Genomic DNA, 20,960 nt, shown 5'->3' on the forward strand with positions numbered 1-20,960 from the left:
CCAGGACAGTGATATTTTGAAATTTACCTATTTTCCAGAACATTCCAGATAGATTCAGTGCTGAGTAAACTTGGAGTAACTTCTAGAACTTTCCAGTAATATAAATAGTAGTATAAATACAGGGGCCTTAAGCCCACCAATTCAGTTCAATTTGGCGGGAACCCACTGACCACTCAAGCAACTGCTACTTCTGCATGGTGGACCCTTCCAAACGTCAGACTGGCAAGAATGCACCTGCTATCACGTATCCGGACCTTCCTTCATCCATCGCCCCGGTGCCACACTGCCATGAGCTCCCCGTACCCACTCCTCCGGAGAGAGAGCAGCCGTCTTTAGAAGACAGCAGCAAGTCAGAGAGCGAGGAAGACGTTGTAGATCCAGATGACAATTTCAGAGGTGGAGCTGAGGAGAGAAACCCATACTACCCCACCCAAAAAGACCACAACGACTTGATTAGAGATCTTAGTCTCACCAAGTCCAATGCAGAGCTTTTGACATCTAGGCTCAAGCAGTGGAACTTGTTGGATGAAAGTGTGCAAGTCGCAGATCAGAGGAAGAGTCACCAACCTTTTTCCAGCTTCTTCATCCGTTAAGATGGGCGCTGCTTCTGTCACAATGTGACCAGTCTGTTCGAGGCAATCGGAATCGCCTGTAACCAGAATGAGTGGCTCCTCTTCATTGACAGCTCATCCAGGAGCCTCAAAGCCGTGCTGCTCCATAATGGTAACAAGTACCCGTCTCTTCCCCTGGCTCACTCAGTGTACCTCAAAGAGGATTACAACAGCATCAAGACCTTGCTGGACGCCTTGAAGTATGATGAGTACGGCTGGGAGGTCATAGGAGACTTCAAAAATGGTGGCATTCCTGATGGGTCTCCCAAGGCGGTTTTACCAAGTTTCCCTGCTATCTTTGCCATAGGGACAGCAGGGACAGCAGGGAGACCAAGGCGCACTACCACAGGCGGGACTGGCCACAGCGGACCGAGTTCTCCTTGGGGAGGAACAACGTCAAGTGGGAGCCACTGGTGGACCCTCGGAAGGTGCTGATGCCACCACTGCACATCAAATTGGGCCTTATGAAACAATTTGTCAGAGCTCTAGATAAAGGAGTCGTCAGCCTTCAAGTACCTTCAAGACTTCTTCCCTAAGCTGTCTGAGGCAAAGGTCAAAGCTGGTGTCTTCGTCGGACCACAGATAAAGAAGATCCTGGAGTGCAATGAATTCCCCAAGAAGCTCACTAGTAAGGAGAAAGCGGCTTGGAACAGCTTTGTCGCAGTGGTTCGGGGCTTCCTGGGCAATCACAAGGCCGAAAACTATGTGGAGCTGGTTGAGACTCTGGTGAAGAACTACGGCACAATGGGCTGTAGGATGTCCCTCAAAGTCCATATCCTTGATGCTCATCTTGCTAAATTCAAGGAGAACATGGGAGCGTACTCGGAGTAGCAAGGCGAGCGCTTCCACCAGGATATACTGGACTTTGAGCGCCGCTACCAAGGACAGTATAACAAGAACATGATGGGAGACTACATTTGGGGGCTGATTCGTGAAAGTGATTTACAGTATAATCGTAAATCTCGAAAAACTACTCACTTCTAAATCTTTTGTAGCCATTTTTGTATTACTTTAGTATAAATACATGTTAATTTGGATTCATATGTTGTTTTTTTCTGACTTTATGTGAACGAAAAGACACAAATTCACCCGTTCTCATTGGAAATAGGTACATTTCAAAATATCACTCTCCTGGTCACAAAAGCAAAGTTTGTGGGGAATAGCCATTTTCTATACTTTTGAGGCATAAGCAATTAGGAAATAACACTTACTACCCAAGAACAAAAATTGTGTTACATAGTGTTTTCAAGGAATAAGTTGTTACTGAGAAATGATGATTAGTTGGACACAGCCTGTGAAAGCAACCCAGTTCTGAGGTGCTGAACACATGCAAGTAATATAGTAGTTCATGCCCAATCCCAAATGTGACGACTGTCTAATGGGCGTTTCAAATAAGCCTACAGAAAAGTATAAATAGATACAAAAGGAAAGCCTCCCTTGGAACTCCTTGCATGGAAACTATGTTCAATTGCCTTTGTATATAAACCTAAGCACTATAGGTTAGCACAAGGCAGAGATGATTGTCAGAAGTATAAATAACTGTGAAACAAGCTAGTTATATAACAAAGGGTATAAGGATGGTATTTACAACCCTTGCAAGTTCTATGACTAGAATGTAGTTTCATATGGGATAGGTGTAGTCTGTACGGGTATATATATATTTATTCTCTCTCGTATCATTAAAATATGATCATTGATGGCAGAGGGCGGTTTTGAAAATGAATCTGTTTTAGAATCTTCTACAAAATAGGGCCAAAATCAGAATTGGTTAATTTAACTGCACACACTTTAAAAGCATCTAAAACAGTGTGTGTGCACCTATAATGGAATTGACCTTTTTTTAAAAAAGGTGTGCTTGTGTTCTATTTAACATGTAAATAGCAGCAGTATTTAAAATGCATTGAACAGTCCACCATGTGAGTTTGCAGCTAGCAGCATTTCAGGATATATACATTCATACATGCAAACCTAGACATTCATACCGCTAAAAAAGATTGAACATGTTAACATGCACATTTATACCAAGTGTAATGCCAGCTGTACAACAGTGTCTGTTTTGAATAACAGTCACACTTTGCCCTCGCAATCAATTATTCTTCTGGTTTCACAGACTCTGATTAGCAGCATGTTATTTTAAGCATCCTGCTAAATCTGTGGGTGAGACCATGCGGATAGGTTTTCAATGGCATTGTTAAAATTAGGAAGTTAAAAGCCCTCCCTGAACTTTCACATGTGGAATCAGCAGGCTTCCAGCTGCCAAAAAAAAGGTTCCAGAAAGTCGAATACCACCCGTTACAAACTTGAGCCACCCACAATACCACTCAGCCATCAAAACATTCCTGACTGTAAATCATTAACCTATAAATGCATTTAAACATCCAGTTTGTCAGATAACACTGACTGAGATCAAACAATCCAGTATTGTTAATGAATTAAAACTGAACAATTGTGTTGTGTTACTAAGAGCTCTTCCGGTGGCAGTATTTTCAAACAAATCTTAAAATGAGGTGCTTCTTTGCCATAGTGCAAGCGATTGGACAGCATTGATGTCAACATTTTATTTTAAAAGGTTGTTTAGTTGCCTTTGCTGCACGAGGAGGAATGAAAGCAGCAATGGTGAATAGGTGGTGTCACCTCAGTCGTGTGGTCAGTATTAGGCCACTGGTGACAAATGTATTCAAAATGTGTGCATATATAACTAAATAAGGACGTGTTTAAAGCAAAAGGCTTGACTAGTAGCTTTTGGAGTTAACACCCAAAATGAAGCTGGACAAACCAATAAACAAAATGCAATTGGAGTTTCCAGGAGCTCAAGATCTGTCTGCAAGGAAGACCAGCAAGCACCGTGATGGTCAATTTGGCAGGCGTGAGGCGAGGCAATGTTTAAACCATTTTTATAAAAAGGAAAAGAAAAAAGGTCAAGAAACTTTGACTTCAGACTCCAAAAATAAATACTAGGTTTTACAGGCTTAGGAGCAACATAGGGCCCAAAACTTTAAAAGACTGTTTAAAAAGTGAATTACTTTTTTTAAAAAGCACATTAATTCAAATCAAGTTTGTAGTTCACAAAACCTTTCAACTGCGAGAAACTATTTATGAATTCTCATTTTTCAAAAGCAAAAAAAAAAAAAAGTCCTTAGGTTTAATTAATAGGGAGATAAACATTTAATTAAAATACATACTTAAACAAAATACAATACGAATATTTTTTGTAGGTCAAATATGCATGTGCATTTGAAATCCCAAGCACACAGGCAGTGCCAATACCTTCTCTCCGTAGCCCCGATCTTTGGTCATCATCTCCCGGAGGGTTTGTAGCACTTTAATACACAATTTCTCTTCATTCTCCTCAAGCAGCTGTTTTGTATGTTTGATTAGCCTGTAAAACACAAAGACAAGCTGATTCAAAGAGCATCTCTAAAAACCAGACTTCTTACTGTACCTTAACAGTGCATCACAAATTGTACAGTAACACTGGTTTGTAACGCTAGTGTAGAATCTGATGCATGCAAGAATATTGTAAACTGACAACTGGCACTGAATCAGAGATTCTAAATTTCCAGAAACAGAGCAGAGGAATAGTCTAAAGAGTAGAAATACTAAAAGTGAACATTGTTTCTTTTCATCTGTATATTGAAAACAATTTTATTAAAATGGACAATTAAAAAGCAATGCAAAACCTAGGACTATACAGTAGCCTATTTCACTAAACCTGGTCAGTTCAAGGTTAGGCCATGTTGACAGTACATTGTAAAGCGTTCTATTTTCTGTTCAACGGCCCTTCCCAGATTACAATATTTCACGTTTGATTTTAGCTCAGTCCCTTTAAAAGCGATATTAAATTGCTTAGGTAATGTCTTATGATTAAAATAGTTCGATGAAACTGTTGTAGTCTAATTCTGCCCATATCGCTGCTGTTGCCTAAAAGCAATCTTTTTATTAGCACCTGCAAAAATCACTGCTCTCCTTTTCTTGTGTTAAATGATTTTACATTCATTTAGGAGTAAGCACATTTCAGATTACAATGGTATAGCTACAACCAAACTGAAGCCTACAGCACAGGAAGTGATTCGATACAAGGTACATATAAAAAACTCAAGCATTTGTTTCTGTTAATTAGAATTCCCAAGCAGGGAAAAAAAGCAGTTGAATTTTTAAAAAGATGCACCATTTTCTTGCTAATTAGCAACATAATCTGAGGAATAGAAAAGGCCACTAAGAATGTATTAAACCATTAAGTGCTAAATTCTAATTAATCTGGATTAAACTCCCACAGAAAGAGGATTAGAAAAATGCAATCACAGCACTCATAACAAGCTTAGGCTTTTTAACCCGACTTCCAAATACAATTGTTTGTATTTGCTTATTTTTATAATTGTGTTTTAATCTTTCCTGACATGTAAAGCACTTTGAGATACTGTGTTATGCAAGGCACTATATAAATAAAAAATTGAAATTACATGTCAATTCTCAACATCTATTTAAAATATAGCAGGGCAGTCTTTAAAACAAGAGGTTAGGGGGGCTATCAAATACAGAGTGGAACTATTTTTTCGTCCACAAAAAAAAAAAATTCAAACAAAATGACGAGACTCCACACCCATATTGTCTGTTGTACCGTGACACCACAGTCAGTCACCCGACTCAGACACACATGGCCCAGGAAGCACGAAAGAGCTTTTCTCATGGGTACACCCTGCACAGGAGGTCAAGGATCAAAGCAATATAACAAGTACTGCAAGGTACAATAACTTTACAGGGCAAAACTACTGAGCACAAGAGCTAACAAGTTGAGTCATATAACCAGAAATTCACATGAAGGGTGGTGGCTGTCACTGTGTACGTGCGCCTATTCAGAACTCAAGAGTCATCATCACAGGATGCAGCCTCATGAACTACACATCTCTTGGGTTAGAGGTTTTGCTCTGTAGCTTAAAGGCCAAAGAGGATGCATGCCAATTAATGTTCAGATTGCAGTAAAGTGGCGCACATTGCTTGTCCATGTTTAACCTTCTGGGGATTTTGATGAGGGAAATCTGGTCGAAATATAAAACAAGTGCATAAAAACAATAATGTGCTTGAATTTTATTCCTCTCTCTCGCACTGTAAATGATTTGCCTGATTCCATCAAGCTTTACACTTTTTAGCAACTAGATTTTTCTGATTACGTTTTGTAATAAAAGGTTTTTGTTGCAGCTAATAAGTTTATCTGGCCTAGCTGTTGACAAAGATGAACATACTTGGTTTGTTCCATTCATTAAACACATGGGAAGTACCTTTTACAGACTCAATACCGTCTCAGCCTCAGAAAGGCATGAACGGAGTTTGACCTTACATTAGGACACACATGGGTTCCTGTACAGGTGTTACTTTTGAAAATGCTCACTGACATAGCATGACTAGACCAGGTGCATTGTGGTATAGTTAGTAGTGCTAGCCTGAAACTGCCGGTCATTAGGTAGATGCATCAAACTGCCAATTAGTCATCCAAGTCTATTTTACATTGTGTTCAAGTACTGCAGCTACAACTGGTGGCATTACAGAGGTCTTGTTCCATGATGTATGGTTGGTAATACATGAGAACATATGTAATGATACATTTTTCTTAAATCTGATGTAATGTTATTTAAAAAAACACACAACCACCACAGGATTTGGTGTAGCTGCAAGATTCATTTATACCCCCCCCCCCCCCCCCCCCCCGCCCCTGCGAGGACCTACTTGCAGATGAAGCCTCCGCTCTCACACTTCCTCCTGGCATCTGTGTTCTCTGGGAAGAGCAGCTCTGGCCGATGTAGGACGTCCACCAGCACGGAGAGCTCAGCCTGGACCAGGGGTCGCAGCCGGTCCTCCAGTGCAGATACGATATCCTGAAACACAATCCCATAGCCCAGCCTGCCATTAACCAATCAATTCCACAGCCCAGACAGTTATCAGCCAATCAATCCCACAGCCCAACCAACATTATCAACATGGCAGTCACACCACAGCTTACATGCCAAAACCATTGGTTTTATTCAGCTTTATACAAAATGGCAGAATGTATAAGGCCATGCTTCTACTTGAAATCAGTCGTGTTCCATTTGGATATGAAGCAGACAGATAAAAAGGGGAATAATTGACTGCTGTTGATTTAAACTGTCAGGGAAAGGTTGAAATTAGATGAAGGAATTTATAAAATGAGAATGGCACAAGAACGGAAAGCATGTGAAGAATGGAAACGATCATAGACTGGATTCAAGACTGAAGATGGAAAGAGTGGTAGGCAGTCCCAGTTTGACATTGAAACAAGTTTAGTTATGAGTTTTTACAGACATGGTTCAGAAAATTCCAAGTACTTTTCAATTAGGTTCTGAAAGTTTCAATTTTTTTTAGGTTCATTTAAAAAGGTAGAGGCAACAGTTCAACCCACTTAAATTTGTGAACCAACTGCTTTTCAATAGGGCTCTGAATCTTGGCCCCATCGGATTTTCTACCATTTCAAAAGGTTTTGCAAAAGCTGACATATGAATGTAGGTATATGACATTGATTATGGATACTTATATTTGATGTGCGGCCATTAAAACAGTCAAAATAAAAACCTATCAAATGCACTGCTAGCTCAAGTGTTCAGATTAATTTCACGTTCAGGAAGGGAGGAGGGAAGACTGATGATAGACATGATTGTGTGGGATATAGGCCAGATTGCACAAGAACAAGTCTTAGAAAAGACTTCACTTGTATCTCATCACATTCCATTCTGAGTGGGAATATACATATATATATATATATATATATATATATATATATATATATATATATATATATATATATATATATATATATAGTTATTAGAGGCTTTATCTACAGACTTATTCTAATGAACTCAAGGGCTTGTCTCAATGCTTGTGACAAAAGGTTTAAATAAACAGTAGATTCAAGTTCAGAATTATTTAGACAGTCATGCACATTTCATTTGCACACTAGTCTAAATTTGTTCCAAAGCAATGGTTTTGCCTGGCAAAATCCCCCTTTGGCACAGGGGTTTGAGTGAGTGGAAGATACGTTGACAATGCAGTTTTCAAGTGTGGGCCCCATTACGGAAACTGACTACAAACACCATGATGTTCAGCATAAAGAATGGGACTTGCAACTTCTACTCCGGATAGGCTAACCAATGAGAATCCTCGTTGACCATGTCTGAGCCAATCGGTAATGTTGAAGAAAGCTGGAGAAAGATCAGTTTATATGAAGGATTTCAATTCCGTTTCATTTTTCAAAAGGTTTTATCTTTAACATACTTTGTTGAAGCCCAGCACGAGTGTTTTTATATACATTCATGTAGATGAGACTACATGAGGACAACGTTTGTGCTTGACTTGCATATCTGACACCTGGAAAATAAACTCCACCAAAAACTGGTTAACTCAATTGATCTTGAGTGCGAATTTGAATTCCCATTGGAGCTGGGCAGGTTTTTTGTTTTTATTTCACAATTTGTAACAAACTGCAAATCATTGGCCAAAGCAAAATTTGTATGAAGTCTTGCCCAATGACTTGTGAAAGTGAAAACATTTTGCCATGAGTCAGTGGCTGTTTTAGGTTGAAGTATACGAAACACACCTAGGGGAGTGCTGAGGCTTTACAGAGAACGATTATAGGAATTCACCAACCACTAGTTTCATCAAAATAAAATACAGTAGAGTAGCTGTGATAAAACAGCTATGCAGTGAAGTTTCAGGCATGCATGAACTCGTACAAGGTGACAAGGTTATGCATTTGCATTTCCAAAACAAACCAAAAAAAAAAAAAAAGCTGTTTGCAAAACCTACGCAATTGGGGAAATTTTCAATGAATACATTTACAAAAACAAAATCAATAGGATACATCAGGGACTGAAGGATGCAGTAATCCTGAAGCCAGTTCTGGGTTTCAGAACTTCCTTCAGTTAATGGTGTTGTGTTTGGCTACTCATTGTTATAATGCGATGGCATCTGCATGGACTAGTCAGGCTTTACTATTTGGCAAGACCCTTCTGGCTATGTTAAAACACACTCTCCTTCAGCTCGGGTCATTTAACTGCACGAGATAGGCCTTACCAGAGGGTAAAGCCCTCCTCTCCGGTTCCTCTATGTTAATTGGTTGACTTCATTCTTGAATTATATTTAAATGATTAGATGTTTGATTAGGTCACTTAAACAATGCCCCGGTAGCAGCACAAACAACCTACATTAGTAAACTAGACTCTGTGTGACTTTATGATGTGATGAGAAGTACAATCATTTCAGAGTAGATTTAGTAGGTGTCCATTGATGAAACTCTTAATGTTAATGTCAAAAAAAAAAAAAAATCTTCATGACTGGGTGCAAGTGCTAGTTTCAAGATAATATTGTCATTAGTTATTATATGGTCACACACATTTCAGAGGATTTGAGTTTTCTGATACTCTCTCAATACTGTTAAACAGACTTGATACTCCATTCAGGGATTAGGATTTAGTAGTTGTCTCACTCCCTTTAACTTGTTTTATATTTGGGCATGGTGTTTTAGAACTAGTCCATGGCTTCAACTGAAACATGTACAGTCAGTCATTCTTGAGTTCAAGCTTATAACCACATGAACAGTTTGTCAAATGAACAGACAACCCAGAAATGTCTTTGTAAACATGTTGCACACCAGACACCAATGTTCTCAATAAAGCTACCGCTAGCAAGAACTATGTTATGATGCTGGGAGCCAACGTTGCACCACGCTATATTTCAGACCCCCTTCTTGGCATCGAAATGTGCGTGGATATACATGATGCCATACAAAGACGATTAGAAACACCAATGTTAATGGCTGATAAACCTAGAGAGATGCAATGTCCTCAGCAAAAAACACTGAAAACCAAGTTACATGCAGGGAAGATGCAAGAACATGCAAGAGGACTAAAAAATACCCCAGTATGAAGGTGATCTTCTACCACAAAACAGTGAACTCTAGAAAAGGAATATAACAAAAAGATGAAGCTATGTCAGAAAAAACAATGCGTGTCACAGTGGTTACAAATCAACATGCTACAAATCTGTGGTGGTGCTTTTCAACTGCAGCCCCCTGCTTAAAATCAAACCATTAGAAATATTCTGGTCGTTTAAAGATGCAGTTTTGCTTTCCTTTGCAGGTTTAACTACACTGGGACAGATATACACTCTAGTGTTTGGCCACACTCAAAAGGTTAGGACTACCCAAGATATAAAAAATTTCATTTTTAAAACTGCTACAGTTCTATGAGGTCTACAAAACAAAGGTGGATTGCAGGGCTCTATATTGGCAACAAGGGCAAGGTGACAGCACCTTTGTGTCCATTTTCAATATAGGAAATAGCATGTTGCAGCTCGCATGCTCAGTGTTAGTGGAGTCCTGGTCTGAGAGCATGTAACACAGCCAGCTCTTATGTCTTTACTGTACATGTAACCATTTGTTTTAGTAAAATAAATTAAAAAAAAAAAAAGGATTTCAGTGAGCTGGTTCTGTTATTTTGATATGAATAAACCACAGTAAACACAGTATCATATTGTAGATATTTCCAAACCATTCTTTCATTCCCACAATCTGAAAGTTAATTAAATCAAATGGCAGTTTTTCTACTGCAATCAAGTAAGCTGCAGTACATTTAAATTTTGAATTTGCTAAATGTTTCCTAATTACAGTCCCAATGTTATATGCGTTCTGTGTGCTACATTTACTGTTTTTTTTTTTTTTTTATTATGGCAGCTTCTTAATTACCGTGCCTGTTTCTTTGGCTGAAGTAAAGAGATATTATCAGCTGGTCATGTAACTAGCTCAATTAAAATTATCCTCCGACTCCTGAAGGCAATGTAACCGAATATATTTGGGATAGATGCGGCTGCTAAAAGATGCATCAAAAAGATAAATCTGTTCGGTTAACTCAAAACTTTTGACCTTTTGCAGAGTTTCAGTCCTTCATTAGAATTTTTTTCTTTTAAGTTTCCATGTAATTTTGTTAATGACACATGTGCAACACACAAACTTAGTGTACTCACACAAGTTTGGTCACCATCACAACTGCTGCATGAAACTGGGGTTATTGTATTCTGCCGCATTCAGAAATACTGACACAAGTGTTCTGTATGGAACTGGTGCGGCCAGAATTGCCGTGAAGAGACATACATTATGGGGGCATTGCGGCAACTGAGAAGGGCACCCACAGCAATTGATCGCCGTTAATTGAGCCCTTCAACTGAAACATTGGCAATCTAGAGCATCTCGGCTCCCTCGTTACCTGAAGCCGCTCTATGATGTTCCTGTAATCCTTGCAGACAGGCAGGACCGAGTCTCTTCGGGTCGCGTTGCGGGCAGACATCCTCCAGCTCAGAGCCGTCTTCTGAACGATGTTGTGGGATTTCAGGAACAGGTTGTTCACCTGGCTGTCCAAGTCCACTGGGATGGCAATGGCTCGGCTTTTAGCTAGTGAAAGGAGAGACACACAAAAGCATTTAAAAAAAAAAAAAAACACAACCCACTAGGAAAGTTGTTCAAGTGGACTTCCAGTAAATTCTGTGTTGTTACTCTAAACATTTTACTACTTCGACCTTGCTTATAATTAACTATACAATATATGCACTTAAAATGCATGTAACTTAATTTCTCTTTACCATCCCATTCTGTTTTATGATTTTTGACATGAGGCCTGGCAGTTCAAGCAGGGTTATCCTTTTTTGGGGGGTGGCGGAGGTGGGGGGCTGAAAAGCAAAGGAGATTGGCACTCAGCACTGGAAGACTATCCTTACCTACGTCTGAGAGCACCTTAATACAGCTCTCCACAGAGCCCTTCTGCACTGGCAGCAGCCAGTTACAGTGGTACACCCTGAACACTCCCTGCAAGAGTTGGACAAACACTGGCTGGCGGGTCTGAGGAGAGAGGAGAAGCAAGTGAGTGCTCACTGGCATGCTGTATACAAGTCAAATGCATTTCACAAAGCTGCCCTTCATTACTTGGAAAATACAGAACTACACTGATTGGTTAATCAAAAGTAGTGGTGGGAGGAGTCAGGAACCAACTTGCAGCTAACTTTGAGCTCAAAACACAGACTACATCTTAGTCCTGTCCAGGGCTACAAGCCAGCAGAGTGTGTAATTATATATATATTATATATATATATATATATATATATATATATATATAGTTTATATATAGATATCTAGATATATCGATATTATATATAGATATTATATAGATATACAGTACCAGTCAAAAGTTTGAGTACACCTGCTTGAAACCAGGTTTTTCATGATCAATCTATGCTTTTAAACTACATAAACTTGTCTATAAACACTTAATATTTCATTATATGATACGTGCACTTATATAAGCTGATAATCATAAGTGAATTGCATTCAAAAAATTTATTTTTAAATGAAAATGTAAATCTTGTCAATTTCAATGAAATGGTCACCCAAAACAAGGGGATTTCAGTCTGAAGCCCAAGACAGTTAAAAGTCTGAAATGTGTATAACACGGTGTTAGAACAAGTATAAAAGTGTCTCTGTTAGATGTTCTCCGAGTTAACTAGCATGTTACCAAATTAACCTTTTGTCACCAATTATTGTTAACAGGTGAGGGTCCATGATTACTATAAAATATAGGTAGCATAGGCACAAGTTTGTCATTCCTGAATGTAAGGGAGTAGAAAATGGCAAAATACGCTCAGTTAAGCAAAGAAAAAAAAGTCTGTAATTACTTTAAGAAATGAAGTAAAATCTTTAAGACAAATCGCAAGAACTTTGCAAGTGTCTAACTGCTGTGGCCAAGACCATCAAACGATTTGAAGAAACTGGCACTCATGAGGACCGAACAAGGTCAGGCAGGCCAAGGGTGACCTCAGAATCAGAGAACAAGTTCATTCGAGTCACATGTCTGCGAAACCGGCGATTAACTGCCCCTGAAATACAAGCTCAGCTAAATGCTACAAGTAGTACAGATGTTTCAACATCAACTGTTCAGAGGAGAGTGCAGAATAAGAGGAAGAGACTTGCCTGGGCCAAAAAACACAGAAACTGGACGTTTAAGGAGTGGAAGTCGGTCTTATGGACCGATGAGTCAAAATTTGAAAAATTTGGGTCCAACGGCCGAGTATTTGTAAGACGCAGAGAGGGTGAGCGCATGAGTTCTGCATGTGTGGTTCCCACTGTCAAGCATGGAGGAGGCAGTGTCGTGGTCTGGGATTGCATTGCTGGTGACAGAGTTGGTGATCTTTACAAAGTCCATGGCAAGCTCAGCCAGCATGGCTATCATAGCATACTTCAGAGGCATGCCATTCCATCAGGATTACGGCTAGTTGGGCAGTCCTTCATTCTTCAAGATAATGACCCGAAACACACCTCAAAGTTGTGCAAGAACTATCTGGCGAAGAAGGAAAGTGAAGGACAACTCAATCTAATGACCTGGCCTGCCCAGTCTCCAGACCTCAATCCCATAGAACTTGTATGGGACGAACTGGACAGACGAGTCAAAACAAAAGCTACCCACAAGTGCCCTACATCTCTGGGAATTGCTGCAGAAGAGCTGGTAAGACATGTCGGGTGATTTCCTGCCGAAACTTGTTAACCAAATGCCTCGTGTTTGTGAGGCTGTTAAGGCAAAGGGTGGCTATTTTGAGGAATCCAAGATTTAGAGAGACAATTTTCAATTTTCTTGAACATTGCTTTGATACTTATGTTTTGTATATTGTAACATCTGTTTTCATTTTTAAGTATTTACAGAAACGTATACGACGTAAAACAGTCAATTATGAAAAAAACCTAGTTTCCAGCAAGTGTACTCAAACTTTTGACTGGTACTATATATATATATATATATATATATATATATATATATATATATATATATATATATATATATATATATATAATTTTTTTTTTTTTCCCCATCAAGTGATTTAAAGTTGTGAGAATGTATCGGATCACACCATCTTACAGGGGAGCATAAAGGAAAAACCCACCATCACACCCACTAGCAGCACTAATTTCCAACATTGAACCAACCATCATTCTTATGGCTACTTTATAATTTTAAAGAGTTTAAGAAATCTAAAACAAAAAAAAAAATAGTACATATAAAAAATACCATCTATATTAACAGCAAACTGAGCTAACATTTTTTAAATAGAACATCTGAAATATTTAAAACTACTGTACGAAATCACAAAAAAAGCTACACCACTAAACACAACGCCAAATTAATGACCACAAATTCAATTTAGAACACATGGGAAATTAAAGAAAATAAAAATCAGCAGAGATTTAAATATTTAATCACCACTTGCTAAGCAGATACATCATTTACATGTAAAACACTTTCTTGAAGTGGTCAATCAATATTTGTAATAAGATGTAATGTTCAAAAATTAAAAAATTAAAGTGGCTTAATTAAGACAGTTATACTGATAATGAAAGCATTCCATTCTATCCTGTGGAAAGAGAGAAGAAAATCTCAGTGCTAAAATCAATAAGGTTGATTGTGTTTGACAAAAAAAGGCTTGCGAGTAAGAACTAGGGTGGAAGTGAAATGAGTTAAAACAGGATTTAAGGAGACAGATTAGAAACATAATTACATTTATTAATTGATGATCAGCTATCCAACCCTACTTTATGTTTGGTGTTTTTTTTGTTTCTTTTTAGCAAAACAAAGTACAAATCATTATGTTCTAGTTCTGAACTAGAGCCATTCATGTGATGTTTTATGTGAAGCATTTCACGATTCCTCAGTATTTCATTCTGAATGTCCTTTGGTGGAACCTAGGGTTGTCTAATGTCAATCCAGGAACACGGAAACACCCACAATGGTGCAGCCCATAGTGGAATAGCATCACCTGTCACCATTTCCTTTCCATATCGGTGCAAAGTGGTCAACCTTCCACAATGCACCCACAGTAAACTGCCCATATTTCCATGTGACAAAATGAGATTGCTCTAAAATCCACAAAACCCAAAAGCTTAGGGGAGAAGGATTTAACACACCATTCTACTTTAAACAAATAGATGCAATACAGGTGTACATTTCACATTCCCCCAAATACCTGTGAGAGCAGTATGGTCACTTTTGATCTAGTACAAGTGCAGGGGATGCAAAGGACAACCTGAACAAGGATACAAGGCAGTCTTTTAAACCAAGCACAATCCTGGCATTCGAATGCCCTTTGCAATCCAACACTGATACCAGTTCATTACCATGCTGGTCCTGACACTAAACTCCAAAAACCACACCTCTGTGCACAAAACCATAGCAGTTACTGTGTTAAGAACACACTCCAAATACCTTGGTTATTTTTTCCAAAACAGTAGCCTGTTGCCAAAAAGAATTAAAAAAAAGGAGGCATTAGTAACAGTCTTTAAAAAGGGAAGTGCTATAGGGAAGAGGAACCAGTTTATTATGAGAACCAGTTTTGGGCATTTCGAATATACAACAAAAATTATTTGTGAAGTGCAAAAGGTAAATTCTGAGAATGTGAATGGAATAAAATTAGTGTCAGGTTTGTTAGGATTAAGGGAAGGTCACGTTTACATGACGAGTCAGTTGCATTTGTTAGTTTTGTAAAATATTCTGTCAGTTTATGGCCGCAATACAGCAGAAAAACGTCAGCCTCCCGGATGAGGAAAATTTGCTTCCAATCTGCTTTTAATACCTGCACAAATACTTCCTAAAGGTAGTTACTCCAGAAACAACTAGTATGGGCATTCCATTCTTTTATTCCTGAGAATTTCTTTGTACTTAAAAATCCTTGATGGTTCACCGGCCAATTTAAACTAACTTTTCTTTAAAATAAAACATTTAAAAAAAGTGAATTACTGGCTAGTGAGAGCAGGTGAGCCCTGTAGTACAGGTGTTCAGTAATGTGCGTTTCAATAGATAACTGTGGAAACTGTTCAATAAGCCTTAACATTGACACACAGGAGATGCAGTACTGCACATAGAAGCTTAATTTGTGTTACTTTCAAAGGTCACCTGAAGGTAGTTCACAGGAAAGGAATATTACTTCTGGTCAGTTAATAAATATTGCATGATTAAGAACAATGTCGCACTCCAATACTGTGTGTGGGAGGGGGAGGCGGAAGGGGAGGGGGAGGAGTGGGGGGGGGCGGGGGGGGGGGGGGGTTAGGAAATTGGTCTGTGGATTCTTGGCACTATTTCATGTTCCGGAACTCCAACCCCCTCATAAAAATCGGTTCCCAGAATTTCAATGATGATGCAGTTTCCCGGTTTATTTCATACAAGTAAAGGCACTTCAGTGGAAAGGATTAATCTCCAACACTTTTGAAGCCAACATAAGCAAACTTTACATTTCAAAGTCACTTGGACAGGAGATAGCACCAGGACCAGGACATAGCACAAGCAGTAGTGTGCAAATCACCAGAACATCCCACTGCTTTTGATTTGCTGTGCATATGAAACCAAACCACTAAATGAATCTTGGAAAAATTGTTACAATAGCTAAATTAGTGATTGTCTAATTTCATTGATGACTTTAATAGGCCAGCCATGCAATCAATTTAAAATGGTAAGAAAAGGAACAAATAGCCACAACTGGTAAAACGCATAAGATGCCTAATTAAAAAAGCACAGTGTGGTCAAACAAACACATTCACACATGTGTATAGTTTCTGTATCACTGACTGGAAATGGTATAGACTATAAAATGACAAATCTTGGTGTCATAATAAAATTTGCACACTACTGCAATCTGGAACTGGCAAGAGGTTGCTACAAGTCTTAACAGTATTTCAATGGGGGGTGCACGTGGAATAGTCAAAGCACACATAAAAAGGTCTTCACAGACAGCAAGCCACTACATTGTTACAGGAACAAATGTATTTTAATGATCATCTTGAATTTGTTAAATGTTTACAGTGACAATTACCTTTTAGAAAACTAGAAACATAAAAAAGGTTTTATGGCAACTGTTCTACTTGGGTACAACATGTCACGTACTCACATACTGGTTATGATGAAAGACCTGTAGGAAAAGAAGATGAAAAGCCTCTCCGAAGTGAGAAGAATAAGACTGGGGTGGGGAGACGTGATGGGGTCACTTGGCAAAGACTATAAAAATACAGCAATGTCACTCCTGTTAGTGTCACCTGCCGCTTAGCACCACATTGAAAATGTCTGGCCAGAATGTAATGGGAATCAACAGGGACGAGCTCCTGATAATATAACGGTGGTTATCATCACACTGGTTAATATCACTCACTGATCTCTACCCCCACTTGCTATCATTTTACATGTAAAAGGTACTGTACTGCTGTTTCAAATACAAGTACGGGAAGGCAATATAGCCAAAAAGATCACTGCACAAATTATGCCAAAACAGGCATATTTGTTTAATCAACACTGCTTATTTTGCCAAGTTACTGTTGAAATCCTGGACAGTCAGCTTCACTTATTGTAAACAATTTAAGTGATATTAAAAGGGTTTGACTGATTTACAGTATTAAAAAAAGTAGGAAGAAACTACTCGGAACAATTTAAATGCTCCCTTCTGTAAGCAAGTTGGCTCTTGCTAGTTTTAAACCTTTACACTTTACTCTCGGAAAATTAGTCTACAAAATGCAAGGCTGTGCAAGTTGATGATATTGCCTCTCTGGTCAATAGCATAGCTTTCTTGTATGCCACCACCCCAGACAAAACGACATTACATGAACACTCAGGCCACTATAAAGCTCAAAGGACTTCAAAACACCAAAAGGACAGAATGGTTTTAGGATTATGTACAAAACATGTCCCTTATGAGCTTCCTATAACACAAGCAGCCATTTGGTAAAATTAGTTCAAAACACATTAACACAATTTGATTAGCATTTCAAATAAATATACTGCCAACCAAGCATGCATTGAGGGCATGGACTGGTAATGTTCCTGATGCACCCAGAACAACGTTGAGGACAAACAAACCCTGTGTGCTCCATGTTCCTTGCAGGATTACCTGTAAACTTGTACTCTGGTCTGAGAACGGGGAGCTGAAGAAAGTAGTGACAATGCTCATCACAGTCTCAGTCACGTATCTCTCCAGGATGGTGTCGGCGTGTTTCCGGTCGCTTGTATTGTTGCAGACCTAGCATTTAAAATTATAGGAGGAGATGGCATTTTTAGCAACGATTTAATGTAACTCTGGTTTGGTTGATGTTAATATCTTAGAATAAAAATAAAAAGCAAAATGCATATTTTTTTTATAAAAAAAGACCACCCTATATATTAACCTATTTTCATACAGAATTGGGTACCACTATAGTAAGACTAAAAATAAATAAATAAAAAATCGATCGATCTCAATGAGTCTTCCATCAAGTCCAGATAACCGTCTCATTTCAGCAGGCAAACCCAAGCTACAGAGGTTGCCCAGCTGCTGCACCCTGGAGGACCCAACACTCTGATTTCAGTGTTCTGGTTTATATGGACCAGTGTGCACCACACTGGTGCCGTGATAGGCTAGTGAGTCACTGTGCCATTTTGTATATTCAACTTTATTTGAGGAAGCCACTGAACACATAGACAAAAAGCTGATAATTCATCTATTTAATGTCGATCCTGTTGTGGTTTAAACATTTAGAATTCTTTAGAGAGATCTACACTTGGCTGAAGTTGTAGTTGCTGTGAACAGGTTCCATTGAGGACGTGACCGATAATGCCCCTGAAAGACTTCAGCTTCTATGTGCTAGATGCCCTTTAGGCTTCTCCTTATTCCAAAACTGCAAATCAAATCCGGACTTACCCGACAGATATCCACCAGGAAGTTCTCAAAGAGCTTCCACATGTGGTTACTTGTGTAAATCTCCTTCATTTCCACTTCTGTGTCGACGTAGCAGTGATTGAGGAAGTTAACGTATGCTACCTTCACCTGCAGAGAAAATAATAATAATACCAGAGCAAGTTATCCGTTTATTTCACACAAACATGTACAATTACATTTATTGCATTACCTTGACATGGAAGGGTTTCTATATAAAACCACCACCAAAAGCAATACTGGTTTATTATTTGAAAAGCACGTCATGTTGTCCTGGCTGGTTATGATTGTGGAAGGGGTTTTGAAATGTCTAACCCTTGTATACTTACAGGCTATTGATAAAAATGACATACAATCAACATAACATTCAACATTAAACTGAACGTCCACAGTGCAAGCTTTAAAGTACTGTTGGAGTTAGATTTGTAAATACTAGCGCGTGTGACTAGGTTCACAATAATATGTACCTTAATATAAATTAGGATACATTGCCAGTTCATTAGTTACTTGAAGAAAAACTTTCAAAATATTACAAGTCCAAAAATGTAAACTAAAGAAAAGGTCATAATGTTTTAACCCTGTGTGAGTTATCCAGTACCAATCCATTTTAAAATTGACACAAGGACTGGCAGAAGTAGAGATTTATTTTAGCTGCAAATTCTACAGTAACTTATCCTCTGAAAGCTATTTACAATGAAACATTCAATTGTTCTAAATTTTGAAATATTAAAGAAATGAAGTTCAATGACAAAATGTTTCAACAAGTCTTTTTCAATGTCTTCAAAACATTGGTCATTACAAACACATGTTGCATTACAAACCCGAGTCCTGGCTGCAGCAGTACAGTGTGTGCAAGCTTACTTCAGGGATGCAGTCCTCGTGCGTCACCACCCGGACGATGTCATCCAGAGGCAGCAGTGAGTTGCACTTGATCTCCGTGTAGACGTTCTTGCCCTCCGTGCACACAGCCAGCAGCTCCACCAGGTGAATGTGGTATATCAGGGAGCTGTTCACATCCATCCTGTCCCGTTCAGAGCGCATCATCTGGACCAGAGTCTGGAAGGAGGCTCGGTCGTTGTAAAAGACCAGGACGTCCTCTCCTGCATTCACAAGCTGGAACACAAACGAGTAGGGCTTCAAAACTGGAGTGAGAAACGCTGAAGTAGCTGTCAAGCATCAATGACTCCTTTAGGATTTATATAAATAATGGTATTTTCACATGGACTATGAAGGTATAGTGGTACAACACTTCTCTTCCTCTGTACCCCATCTGATCCGTGTGACTTGGGAGCTACCCACTTGGGACCTTGCATTTTGACATCCCTCAACTACTCACCCCTTAGCCGTCCATCCAGAAAGAGCTTGAAGACCCTCTTTTTTGGGGGTGCCATTAAATTTAAGCTATTTCACAATGTTCACTTAAATGGCTACTAATTGCCATTTACAGTTTGTTCTTCATTACCAAACTTACACAAATCAAAAAGCCTAGTTCTTTAAACAACAACTTGGTACGTACCTGAAATATCAGTAATCTATATACTATTCTTGTGGTTTAGAATCACTTTGTATATCCTACTTTCACTACACTGGTGACACTAAAGCGCATAAAGCACATCTGTGGCCTTTATAGAGCTCACAAACATGTCTAATCTTCAAGTACAGCTGGTACACCAGAGTGTAATAAATTAACTTGCACCCCTGCAACACTCTGCCCCAAGTGGATGCAATAAATACCACATGTTCCATTTGGTGTATTGGCTATATTCAGGAGTGGCATGAGTTTTCTACCTTGTTTATTTATTCTTTTTAATTTAGAGTGGCCAATTATCTTACCCCAGATTAAAACCCAATGTATAATGTCCATTTATATTCCATCACTGCAGCACCCCCCCCCCCCCCCCCCAAAGCTCAGGAGAACTGAAGGTACAGTGGGCGTCCTCCGATCCCATGACCAAGCCAATTTACTATTAGAGAGTGGATGTCAGCAAGCTACAAGCCTCTGGACAAAGGCCAGCCCTGCAGGTGTCTGCTTGAGCTAACCAGGCACCTGGCCAGTAAGGTGCGCTGTTGCATGATGAGGAGAAACAGTGCCTGGCAGTTATGCCTCTCTAACCCCCCCATGGGAGCGCCAGAGCCTTTGGAATCCCGAACAAAGACCAGAAACTGCACAGGACACGAACCCGAGCTCCCCAAAATGTATGACCCGCCCTGCACACCATGCGGCTGTGTTTTTACCAGGTGAGCCACCGAGTGACCCCCTCAAGAGTTCACCAAGACATGAAAAATAAACAAATCTTACAAATTTAGCCTAGTGAGATTAAGTGCATTGGTAGACTGACAGTCCGCCCTGTATCATATTTACATCACTGACCTCAGCCATGACTATATCTTGGCACTTCTTGATAAACTTTCCCTCTGCCTTGACGATGGTTTGAAGGAATTTGAGATACTGGACGTTCCTGCCATGAGTCTCGATGCAGTGTACAAAGTGCTGGACCACCCGCTCGTTGATCTCACTGCACAGCTGGAAGTTGTTCATGAAGATGTGCTGCATGGTCACAGCCTCAAGAATCTGACAAAGAT

The 20,960-nt window shown here is 39.3% G+C and overlaps 1 protein-coding gene across 12 annotated transcripts in view; it reads right to left on the reverse strand.

The window, feature by feature from the left end:
- The window catches only part of LOC117411749 (inositol 1,4,5-trisphosphate receptor type 1), a 168,943-nt gene that overhangs the window by 79,073 nt on the left and 68,910 nt on the right, over positions 1–20,960 (reverse strand). For 6 of the 12 annotated variants that reach the window (XM_058999395.1, XM_058999393.1, XM_058999392.1 and 3 more), the window contains exons 31-39: positions 20,749–20,949; positions 19,239–19,490; positions 18,363–18,488; positions 17,577–17,705; positions 14,912–14,938; positions 11,385–11,505; positions 10,877–11,061; positions 6,333–6,481; positions 3,879–3,990 (exon numbers count right to left, since the gene is read on the reverse strand). In XM_058999395.1, coding sequence (XP_058855378.1) covers positions 3,879–3,990; positions 6,333–6,481; positions 10,877–11,061; positions 11,385–11,505; positions 14,912–14,938; positions 17,577–17,705; positions 18,363–18,488; positions 19,239–19,490; positions 20,749–20,949 — 1,302 coding nt within the window. The remainder of the gene's footprint in view (positions 1–3,878; positions 3,991–6,332; positions 6,482–10,876; positions 11,062–11,384; positions 11,506–14,911; positions 14,939–17,576; positions 17,706–18,362; positions 18,489–19,238; positions 19,491–20,748; positions 20,950–20,960) is intronic. The other 6 variants (XM_058999396.1, XM_058999394.1, XM_058999397.1 and 3 more) reach the window with 1 other exon arrangement.

This window comes from Acipenser ruthenus, chromosome 25 (assembly GCF_902713425.1).
Source record: "Acipenser ruthenus chromosome 25, fAciRut3.2 maternal haplotype, whole genome shotgun sequence".
In the NCBI taxonomy this organism is placed as follows: Eukaryota; Metazoa; Chordata; class Actinopteri; order Acipenseriformes; family Acipenseridae; genus Acipenser; species Acipenser ruthenus.